General features: G+C 38.7%; 2 protein-coding genes across 3 annotated transcripts in view; both read right to left on the bottom strand.

The window, feature by feature from the left end:
- The window catches only part of LOC119581099 (calcium-activated chloride channel regulator 4A-like), a 17,102-nt gene extending 16,648 nt beyond the window's left edge, over nt 1-454 (bottom strand). For both annotated transcript variants that reach the window (XR_005229439.1, XM_037929422.1), the window contains exon 1: nt 388-454. The gene's annotated coding sequence lies outside the window, so the exon portion shown is untranslated. The remainder of the gene's footprint in view (nt 1-387) is intronic.
- Nucleotides 455-6,405: 5,951 nt separating this feature from the next.
- LOC119581100 (calcium-activated chloride channel regulator 4A-like) overlaps nt 6,406-12,500 on the bottom strand; it is a 19,554-nt gene continuing 13,459 nt past the window's right edge. The window contains exons 11-20 of the mRNA XM_037929423.1: nt 11,755-11,911; nt 10,704-10,922; nt 10,101-10,217; nt 9,809-9,906; nt 9,261-9,414; nt 8,726-8,813; nt 8,256-8,356; nt 8,046-8,172; nt 7,366-7,600; nt 6,406-7,076 (exon numbers count right to left, since the gene is read on the bottom strand). Coding sequence (XP_037785351.1) covers nt 6,917-7,076; nt 7,366-7,600; nt 8,046-8,172; nt 8,256-8,356; nt 8,726-8,813; nt 9,261-9,414; nt 9,809-9,906; nt 10,101-10,217; nt 10,704-10,922; nt 11,755-11,911 — 1,456 coding nt within the window. The 3' untranslated portion in view covers nt 6,406-6,916. The remainder of the gene's footprint in view (nt 7,077-7,365; nt 7,601-8,045; nt 8,173-8,255; nt 8,357-8,725; nt 8,814-9,260; nt 9,415-9,808; nt 9,907-10,100; nt 10,218-10,703; nt 10,923-11,754; nt 11,912-12,500) is intronic.

The raw sequence follows: 12,500 nt of genomic DNA, 5'->3' as shown, positions 1-12,500 counted from the left end.
TATGGAAATGTAGTAGTACTTTAGTAATAACAGAAGTTGAGATTCGTGCCGTGCCATCCTGTCCTATGAACATAATACGGGATAAGCCACATAATAGGCCACGGAATGAAGCGGAAAGGCGGGCATTTCCTTTCCACCATGACTCTGGTGCGAGAGTCAGTTACAGGTATAAAGTCGACTGGTCGGGCGCGGACCTGGGACTTTGCCACACGAAGACCAGCGGCCTACCACTCACCCCCATAGTAAGTGTAATAATAACAACGACAATAATCGTCAAATTACAACACAAATAAACACACTCAAATGCACACTGGAAGGATGCCAAATGAAAATATATATCCACTGTGGCCCTCTCTCTCTTCACAAGTGAATCAGACCTACACAGACCTTTCACAACCGCTGAAGGCGTCGCTCAAGATCTGTACAAATAAGAGGCAGCTTTACCCACTCTACAGGTGATGAGACTGAGGAGTTCCAAGAAGATGCATACCGAGTCAGAGATAATAAGGAGTCATTTGATAATACTTATCTTCTTTATCTAATTTTACACAGGCGGTCTTCGATGGTATCTGTGTATAGACACACGCACTTAGATAGATAAATCGAAAAATATCAATACATCTATATCTATACCATAGATAGACAGAGAAAGATATGTGTTTATCTCTCTCTCTCTCTCTCTCTCTCTCTCTCTCTCTCTCTCTCTCTCTCTCTCTCTCTCGCTATATATATATATATATATATATATATATATATATATATATATATATATATATATATATATATATATATATATATATACGCATACACACACACACACACACACACACACACACACACACATACACATACACATACACATATACATACACATACACATACACATACACATACACATACACATACACATACACATACACATACACATACACATACACATACACACACACATACACACACACACACACACACACACACACACACACACACACACACACACACACACACACACATATATATATATATATATATATATATATATATATATATATATATATATATATATATATATATATATATATATATATATATATATATATATATATATATATATATATACAAGTAGTGTATAGAGGGACCCCCAATTCAAATTCAACCCCACCCCCCTTACATTCAAATCCAGCCTCCCTCCCCAACAGCCCACATGCACCATGTGCCATGATGCAATCCCCCCCTCCCCAACAGCCCACATGCACTAACATGTTGTGCCATGATGCCCCCCCCCCCCTCCATTCAAATTTCAAGCATCCCACCCACCTCTCTCTTCCGTTTGTGTATATATTCCATTACACATCGACAATTTAAGAATATTGATCACATTAACCATAAATGATATTAAGTTTATTGTGATATGCTAATCAACGTTTGTCAGATTTGGTGTATATTCTCATTCACTTATTCTTAATATTATACGCAATTACTGTTGATGATTAATTTAATCACATCCTGTTTTTTTTGTTTTTTTTTTTTGGGGGGGGAGGGGGGGGAGGCGGGCACACATATGATACAGTGCATAGCTTGCGGTCGCTATATTTCCGGAAGCACTGAAAACTCTGTCGATATGTCAAACAATAAATCATCTTCATGTTTTCTTTCATTTTGGTAAATATGAAATATGTTGTGTTAATGGCAATAGCTGAGGTAAAAAAAAATCGCTGTATGGTAGAACCAGATTCATCGTGTTAACACAAACTATAGTTGATGCAGAAAGAAATATGATATAATGCCAATGCCCTCATCTTGAATTCATTTCAGACGGTTCAGGACAATTTTCTAAGGGAATCCATCGCAGTGAGGACGGGGAACCCCCGCTTGCTGTCCGGCTCCCACAATCCTTCCCGCGCCCCCTCGCCCTCTCCTCGCCCCGGGCCGTCTCGGCTTCGCACCCCCGCCCCTCCGTCAGCGCCCCGGCGTAGCAAAAGACGAGTAAGTATTGGTAAACCAGAATCGGCTAAACAAACTGAAAACTGACAGTGAACCCCAAAGTGTCGGTGTCGAAGATGGCAGATAATGAAGGCATAACCCCGCACATAGGGCGACCCTGCATTTCACTATTCCCGAAGCTGCTCAGGCAACCCACCCCCCTATGCTTATCTAATGCAATATCTAAATTATTTCAAAGATATATTAGTGCAGTTAAGAGATAAGTTAGATGAGCCCCCGAAAGCCCTTAAAACGCACACGAGCTTTAAATTATTCCTACGCAAAACAGAGTTTGACAGAGGCGAAGTTCTCTATGTGCAGACGGGTATGACCCTTAGTAGTCATATTCTTGGTAGTGATTCTGATTGTGAATTTATTATCTTTGGTGGGGCAAGGAGGCGGCGGCAAGAGTTGATGAACTGACCACCGAAGAAGGAAGCTGGTTTGCTTTCGAGAAAATTATTGATCATCAAAAATACGTCGGTCGCCGTATCATGCCACAAAGCTACAGGGGAATATGTGCCTTATTCGAGCAGCGCGCGCTGCGTGGAAATCTAATGTAGAGTGTGTTATCAAGTGTCTGGCATGGGACAAAGTATGAAGACTGGGTACAGTAAACAGAAGAAAAAAACATCACATGTCAACACAAGAAACTGCCAGTAACATGGGCTTATCTGAGCAAGTTGGTAAATAAAAATAGCAGTAGTATATTTGTAAACACCCTGTAAAAAAGGTGTGGCAAACAACGACAAGAAGTATTACATTTCATGAGTGCGCAGAGGAAAATCCGATAAGAAACGTAGAGACGTAGTCCATCTTTTGTTATTAAACAACTAACATTCTGCACTCATATAATTTTTTTTATCAATTCATTAACACATTCTCGGGAAGAGGGAGATATACATATAATAATTTTTATCGCACTTGCCTCACAGCATTTCCAACGCAGAAGATCGCTGAAAATCACAGGAGCGGGTGTTCAATCCCTCAGACAATCAAATACCCAACTCCCGGGAGTCAAATGGCGTTTAAGAATTGGGCAAAATCGTATAGTCCTTCGTGTTTTTGTTTTTTTATGATTTCCAGGCTCGTGTGGAGGCGTCAGGCGTGCACGACATGGCAACGACTAAACACAAAGCAGCCTCATATTGTTCTTTAATAATAAATCGTTCAGAAGAAATAATTGACAGCCGCGTGTATAGAGGTAGTGACGCGGCAACGAACTTTGTTGAATCTTTGAGTACCAGTTGCGATAATATCTACCGAGCATTGCCCTAGGAGTTGATTCGACTTGTTCATTATCTTAACTATCGCAATTTGTATGTTCGCACTCGCTTTATCCTTCTTACAACAGAAGAATTTATGTTTCTGTTTTATAGGTCGGAAATACATACTAAGGCAAACAGAGGCGCCTTGGACGATATTAACATATATACAGAACCTACGATCATTACAGATAAGGAGGCGGTTTATTTTCTTTTTTTTTGGCATTGTGGGAAAGCGCCTCATTCACCACAAAATTATTTAAGCCGGCCGCCCGTGATTTTGGAGCAGGCGTTAAAAACGACATGAGGTTGTCGTTGAAGAAGAGGGTTAGAGGCTGCTAAAAACGTTGGCACACGAATCGTGCGAGGGGGAGGTGCGAAGAGAAAGAGAAGAAAAGGATGTGAAAAGATTAGGAGCGTGCAAGAAAAGAAAAGAAAATTGCTCATCATATAAAAACGACATATCGATGGTGTAGCCAGCATCAATCTTTTCTAGCACCGTATCCCCATAGACACACAATGGACATTCAACCCCTTCATTATCCACACTCATATCTCTTTCCCTGATCTTTTCAAGTTATCATGCTGTTAACCATTCATGTTTACGTTTCACTCGAACCTGGTCACACAGTCTCTGTTCAGTCATATTGTTTTTCCTTCCAGCTATTTTGCATCCTCCTCCTATGCCCCCCAAAGAGCTTACCATTTTCACCGACAGGCTCACTCAAAAAATAGCACTCTATGACAGCTACATTCATTTCCTTAGTGCTGATCACCCTCTGGACACGTGCCAGACGTGGCACCTTCAGCATTATTTCCTCCAGCACCATTCACGCCATTATTTCAATTATTTAGATTTTCCAAAAGACTCATAATTGAAGACAGTGGTGATAAGGTGCCACAACCACCAGTGTTTTTATCGAGTTCACCAACTCTAGGGGGGTTGCCAACCAAGGGTAAGAGTCCCCCCACTACCCATGGGATAGACTTGCCCCCGCTGGACGACAACCGGTATTTCATGGCCTCGGGGAGTTTATTTATTAATATTTTTATTATCACTTTATTGCATTATTATTATTATCATTATTATCATTGTTATTAATATCATTATTATTATCATCATTACTATTTTATCATTATTATTATTATTATTATTGTTATTATTATTATTATTATTATTATTATTATTATTATTTATTATTATTATTATTATTATTATTATTATTATTATTATTATTATTATTATTATCATTACTGTTATTATTACCATTATCAGAATTCTTATTATCATGATATAATCCCACCTAAGCAAATTATGGCGGTTCCTTTCAGTGTCTGTATCCATCCCTCTATGCTTCGCTCTGCATCAACCAATATCTCTTCGTTTCACCCGTTTCTCTCTGTTTCATTCCCTTAATTAAGCTTTCTCGGATTCCCCCCCCCCCAAGTTCACTTCACGTTTTCTGTGGAATTTTTTTCTTCTCAATACGATTTTTCTCAAATTCTATCGTTATTTTAGGTTCTTCGTCGCGACTTTTCCCCTTTCTCTCTCTCTACTCTCTTTCTTTGCTCTCCTTCCTTCTTCCTTTCTGGCTGTTTCTCTTTCTTACCCTTTTTGTGGTATTATTGTTATTATCATTGTTATTATTATTATCATTATTATCTTTATTATCATTATTATCATTATTATCATTATCATTATTTTCATTATTATTATTATTATTATTATTATTATTATCATTATTATTATTATTATTATTATTATTATTATTATCATCATCATTAGTGTTATTATTATTATTATTGTTATTACTATTATTATTATCATTAGTAGTAGTAGTAGTAGTAGTAGTAGTAGTATTACCATTATTACTATTAATGATAATAATAATATTGATAATAGTAAGAATAATTGTAACAGCAGAGAGATTCCGTAACTTCGTCAAGGCACAGAGTGGTCAGTCAAAGCTGTGTTTAAGAACTTTGTTTATGGAATGAACAGGGTTGTTCAAGCGTGCAAAGGTCCTTTCTGAGGGAACACTGGATTTAGCTGAGATGCAACAGTTTTTATAATTTTCAGCGGAAGGATCTTGGCCACGTGAATACTGTTTTTGTTTGTGTTTATGTTAAGAGCAGTTGTGAAAAATGTTGAACTGAAAGCATGTGTGGCAGTGTGTATCAGTAATATAAAGTGATTATCGAGGTTACTGGATGAATTGGCAGTATATAAAATACATTTGGAAGACAATAATGAAAATCGAATCCTAGAGAAATTGTGTGAACAGAAGAAATAAATTCAATAGTAATTAAACTCATGTAATGACATCACAATGATATTTAACAGTATCTGAATATATGGAAATAATAGCTATATGCAGAATGCATTGACATCGTCTAAAAGCTTTACTAAGAAGAGTATGAGACGATGAAGCTAGAGGAGCGTGTGGTGTGTGTGTGTGTGTGTGTGTGTGTGTGTGTGTGTGTGTGTGTGTGTGTGTGTGTGTGTGTGTGTGTGTGTGTGTGTGTGTGTGTGTACATATGTTTGTGTGTATTTGTAGATACGTGTTCGTTACAGTAATGATAATAATGATGATAACAATGATAATGATAATGAAAATAATAATGAGACTGAGGATGAGAATTATAATGATAAAGATTATAATGGTAATGATAATGATAATAACAAGTGATAAGGATTGTGATAATGCTGATATATATAGTTATAATAATTATTATAATAATATTGATAATAACAGTGATAACAATGATAATAAGAATTTTAATATTAACAATAATAGATAATAACAATGATATTTATAGTAACAAAATAATCATGATGATAATAATAACGATGATAATGAAAAGTGACAGTAATAACAATAATAATAGCATTTATAATAATAATGATAATAGTAATAATGATAATGATAACAAAAATAATGATCATAATAAAAATAACGATATATTAAATCATAATAATAATAACAATAATTTTAATAGTACCGACGCTAATGATAAAGAAAATGTATAGTTTTTTCCCTCAGCCTCTACGAAAGATTGCGCCAAGAGAGATTCCAGTCCATTTAATCTTGTGCACAGCGGTTCTCCACCAAGAATCCCCTTTAATGGATTGTTAATGCAAGAATGAGACTGCAGATTCTGTTTGTTTATTTGTTTATTTCATCCTTCAGTTGGGATAAGGAAGTCATTGTCTTAGAGGGAGATCAAGTTCATTAATCGAGTTGGTATCTCATACATTTCTGTCTCTTTTCTGTGAATGTTTTTTCTGCCATAGTTAATCCCATATATGTATATATATATATATATATATATATATATATATATATATATATATATATATATATATATATATATATATATATATACTTTTTCTAATTATTTCTCATATATATTGTGTAACTGTGTGTAAGCAAACTTTATTTTTTAGGAATTTATATTATTACAAAGAGCAATGATGTGGTATTTTTGTAATACAAACGGGTAATTTTCAAATATGGAACGCAATGTTCTTGAATAAGATGCGTATACACGTTTGCAGCATTGTCTCGAATCATTCAACAACCAAACAAAACCGATTCGCAACCGATTTCCTTAACCGAGATTTTCCAAAACCCCTTGTTACTTCCCACTAGAAATATCCACATATATTAGAACCAATCCTTCTTCTTGGCATAGAACACCCCTCCGACGATGGCCGCCACAGCCACCAGGCAGCCGATGACGATGAGAGCGATAGCCCAGCCTTCCAGACCTTCAGATTCTGAAGGGGGACTACTAGACACGGCGGCTGCGAGGTTCGAGACGAGGCTGTGGGAGGGCGCGAGGGGGGAGAGATCGTGAGACAAGAGGAGGCTGGTGATGTTGATGTCGTGATGGTGATGAAGATGGACACATGTTTTCATGATAATGATGGTAATATTGATGTTAATAACAACAATTGTGACAATGATAATGTCACAGATGACGATTCTGAGAGCAATGATAATATCAGTAATATCAACAAAACAATCTTTGTTGATCTAGATGCATTTATTGAGACGGAAAATTCGGAACTCTGCCTTATTCTTCCACATTAAATGGACTGCCAGATACTCACCTCATGCTACCCCCGTCGTCCACAGCCCTGAGCGCCACGAAATAAAACTTATCCATCTCCATCTTATCTCCGATCGTGAAGTTAAGCTCCACCTTCTCTCCGGCTTCAAGGAGCAACTCCGGCTTGGTCATAGATTCCTCGAGGGACAGCAGAAGGGTCTCGTTCTCGGCGCTGTCGAAGGTGTCCTCGAGGAGCTGGCTTCGGTTGGCGCTGAGGCGAATCTCGTACCCAGACACTGGCGGAGAGAAACTCCTTTGTTACTCGATGTGACTGGCTTGTGTGTGTGTGTGTGTGTGTGTGTGTGTGTGTGTGTGTGTGTGTGTGTGTGTGTGTGTGTGTGTGTGTGTGTGTGTGTGTGTGTGTGTGTGTGTGTGTGTGTGTGTGTGTGTTTCCTGGTTCATGAATTGAGGACTTTTTGACTCCTGTCTAAAATTGTAGTTTCATGGTATCTTGATTTGATTTTACTATATCTTAGATCTAAAACCGCAGAGATTCGCCTGTGGTGCTTTTTGGTGGTTTAAGAGACGAAAGGTTTGTTGTTTATATCTGCCACGCTGTCTTAGTCTAGTTTCATTGCAAGTTAGAGAGAATAAGACCGCAAGAACCTTCTCTCTCTTACATACAGATATAAGCAAGAGAGAGAAGGGTTTACCATAATATCAGTTCTGCTCAATACTGACCTATGCCGGAATCGTAGTCGTCCCCTGTAGCAGTCCACGTGAGAGTGAGAATGGGTGATTTCACTTCGCTCTGCAGGTCAGTCACGCGCGACGGCGGTAAAACGTCACCTGATGGCACCGCTGTCGCCTGAAAGTGTGGAATCAGTCATCTGTTTTCTACACATTTCTATCTTTTCCGACAGTTATTATTCTGAAGGAAGTTGCTCTTACCCTGAAGGAGCCGCCACTGGCTGATCGGCTGAAGTTCCCCGTGGGCGTGGCCAACTCGGGGTTCACCGGCACAACGCTTCCGCAGCAGTAAGTCGGCGTGTCTAATAAGGCAAACAGATGAAAAACTTAATATAGGATTTTGAATTATTACACACGCGCGCGCTCTCACACACACACACACACACAACACACACACACACACAACACACACACACACACACACACACACACACACACACACACACACACACACACACACACATATATATATATATATATATATATATATATATATATATATATATATATATATATATATATATGTATATATATTTTTTTTCTGCATCCTCTTACCGCTTACTCCCCCCCCCCTTTCCGTCTTTCTCCACCCAACGTTACAGTCATAAGTACGTTTTCATCCGAATCCTACTGCCCTTAACAGCGCAGCCATAAGGGAGGTGAACACTGACCCAGAGGAAAAGCCGGGAGCGAGCGTGGATGCCGCCCGCGTGAGGTCGTGAAGCCGTTGTTGACGAAGGCGCTGCCGTCGTCCCACACCTGGAGGAGGACACTGTTTACTGATGCGAGGGGGGGAGTTTGTCTTATTTTTGTTGATGTTGTTGTTGCTATTATTATTGTTGTTATTGTTGTTGTTATAATTGTTGTTATTATCATTGTTGTTATTATTATTCTTTTCGCTATAATCACTATCATCATTTTCATTATTCCTCGTACAAAGATGGATCTTCATTACTACTGAATACGAAAAAATAAAGCGATAACGATTGGAGAATATTTTTAGCATAACTGACCATCATAACTACACAATAACATAAATAGATAAGTGCAGGTAGTTCCTGAGGCCAGATATAACATGTACGCATTGAGTACTTATTACACATGGTCACGAAAGGTTCCCATAAAGCCAAATTGAAGCCAAATGGCACTGCCTCTCCATATGTATGAAGGCCACATAAAGAACTTTAGAAAACTAGCCCAACATACCTGTGCCTTGACCGCATACCTCCCTGTGGTTGAGTAAACAGTGAGGTACCGTGAGTAAACGCCATCGCCTGCCTGGGTATCAGCAGCTTGACCATTGTCCAGGAGGTCCAGTTCGACGGCCTCTGCAGTTGTGTAGGGTTGTGTTACGGACGCCCTGTGTTGGTGAAGGAAGAGGGATCAGCAGCAGAATTCATGGTGAATGATGGAGGTTGGGCTCAACAACAAATTGCATCGTGGAGAATGTAGAGAAAAGCTATGAGTGAGAATGAATAGTTTCAGTTTTGCATCCTCATTACTTTTACGTGACATGGAAACATTAATCACACATCTGGCGGAGGGACCTATGTGTATATGTGAACATGTTCTGTGATCTTTTTAGTGATAAAAAAGCATTTATTCTAATTTATATAAGTCCAAAAAACGCATTATATCTCGAATTTGACTAACTCAAATAAATCAACTCACGTACAGCGTTTTTGTTGTTATTGAAGCCTGTTGTTTTCGTGAAATATCTACAGAATCACCTCTTGAATTTCCTTCCCACTTACCTCACGCGAGCACCGACAACCGGGTTATTGCCCTGCTTCACTTCGGCATAAACAATGATGGGATTAACAGCAGCGTTCACATCCTCCGTGGCACTCAGCTAGACAAAAAAAGGTTTTCTTTAATCTTATCTTTCTCAAAAATATAGCAACATTAGTACATGATACAAATAAGTACACTGTGTTTAAGCATGTGGTTAAATATACCAAGGGGTAAATAAATGAACTCAGTGATACAAGAGCTAACACTCTGATATAATAACATCGACCGTAATGATGCTATGATCTAACTCACCCAGGATCGAGTGTAGATGGGCATTGTCTCCGGGTCTCTCGCCTTCGCTGTCACCCCCGCGCGGACGTACTTGTTGTTGCTCCCCGACAAGCCTGCTCTCCACGCCCATTCTCCTTCCTGTGGGCGAGGTAACGAAGGGCATTTTAGCTTATCTCTCGATCTCTTTCTCATTCTCTTTCTCTTTCTCTTTCTCTTTCTCTCTCTCTCTCACTCTCTGTCTATCTATCTATCCTTTATGTTGTCTTTTTGCGTTTCATTTTGAGTTGTCTCTATTTTTTGTAGTTTTCTATAAAAAAAGGTTTAAGAAATAATAATGCAACTTTTATGCTGATATTATATTCTCCTCTACTACTTCGTTATCATTGTTACTAGAGGAACACACCAATATTCCACAGGCTAAACTTGACAATGATATATATATATATATATATATATATATATATATATATATATATATATATATATATATATATTTGTTTATTTGTTTATTGATTTATTTATATGCGTGTGTGTGTGTGTGAGCGTGTGTATAGTATATGTACATGTAGATAGATAGATAGACAGGTATGTAAGCATAAATCGTGTGCAATATCAAAGACCGACCTCCGCCAGCGGCACGCTTATGATCCACATGTTGATCTTGCTGTCGAAGCTCATCACGCCGATCTCGGTGCCGTTGGGTCGAACGAGGACGGGGTCCGATGTGATGTAACTGACGTCGTTGGTGTCGAGGCGGAACTCCAGGTCGCGGCCGACGGAAGCGTCCACGAAGAAGGTTTCGTTGAGCTGCGTTAGCTTCCCTTCGTATTCGTATTCGTAGATCTGGTAATAAGTAAAGATATGGGTAAATAGGTAAAGATATAAGTTGGTGGTGGTGGTGGCGATGGTAAGGTGATGATGATGATGAAAATGGTAGTGTGGTGGTCGTGATGAGGATGGGGATGGTCATAGTGGTGATAATGACGGTGGTTATATCATGAATTAATACAATTCTTTGTGACAGTGAAAATATGACATCTACTTTCCAAAGACAAAAAAAGCAGACTAACTAGAATGACTTATCTGAAAAGTCTGTGTAGGGTGACTTGCCTAGAAAATCCACAAGAAATGAGTTACTAAACTAAAATGTCAATCTATAAGAATGGCCTAGAATGACTAGTTTAAAATGACCAGCTAGAATAGCATACCTGAATTATTGTACCTTGAATGACCACTCACAATTGAATACCTGGAATAGCTGACATTACCGAAAATTACCTCCAGGGACTAACTTTCCCTAAAACGAACCACCTGGAATAAACTTTCCAAAAACGATTACCAAGAACTAACTTTCCCCAGAAACGACCGCTCGAAACTAACCTTCCCTAAAACGAACTCCTGGAACTAACTTCCCCTAAAACGACCACCCGGAATAACCTTTTCTATAACAACCACCAAGAGCTGATTTTCCCTAGGAACGACCACCTAGGAACTGAAACCCCTTAGACCTGACTTCTCCTGTCACGACCTCCCTAAACCTAACACTCTTAGACTAGAACAACCTACATAGAAACAAACAAAAAAGAAGAAGAAGAAGACGAGACAGAAAGGGAAAAAATAAAAGGAAGAAAAGAAAGAGAGAGAAAGAAAAATGAAATAGCAACACCAGTCGTACCAGCACTTTCGTATCAGTGAGCTTTTCTCCCGGCTGGTACGTGAGAGCCCCCAGGAAGGCGTCATCGAGCATGCCTCCGTCATCAGCATCGATAACGGTAAAGGTCTTGCCTCCCGTCGCTTCAGCCAGGCTCTCCAGGTTGGGGTCCGCTTCTTCTCTGTGGAAGGACGAGTGGAATTAATGTGAATGAGTGTGTTGGGATTAGGCTGCGTTTACGCCAGGCGAACCGATTCGATTCAATTCGTAAAGAATGTGTGTCCAGGCGCGTCAATGTAGAAAAGTGTTTTAGTATTGGGATTAGTGTAGATGAGTGTTTAGAGTTTATAAGCATGTAGCGTTGTTATTAACGTAAATGAGTGAGTGAAAGGATGCAATGTTATGATTACTTTACTCAAGTTTACAACGTTGTAATTAGTGTAAGTGTGTACGTTGCATTTAACGTACAGGAAGGAGTGCGATTGCTACAGTGAAGGGGGTAATAATCTTTTTATTGCAGATAAGTGTGTGGCATTGCAATTAGTATAGAAAAGTGTATAATCTCGAAATTATCTGTAGATTATAACGATAACTGAGTAATATTATACTTACACTAGATAAATGCGTAGCATTGTAACAAAACGCTTAATGTAAATAACTACGTAACTTTATGAATCATATAGATTAGTGTGTAAAGCGGGATTGACGTAGATAAGCCTATTGTAAATAATGTAAATAAGCATACAATCAATCAGTGTAAACGCACACAT

This window comes from Penaeus monodon, chromosome 14, assembly GCF_015228065.2.
Source record: "Penaeus monodon isolate SGIC_2016 chromosome 14, NSTDA_Pmon_1, whole genome shotgun sequence".
Classification (NCBI taxonomy): Eukaryota; Metazoa; Arthropoda; class Malacostraca; order Decapoda; family Penaeidae; genus Penaeus; species Penaeus monodon.
Note: the sequence above shows the minus strand (reverse complement) of the source record. Positions and strands in the feature narration are given on the sequence as shown.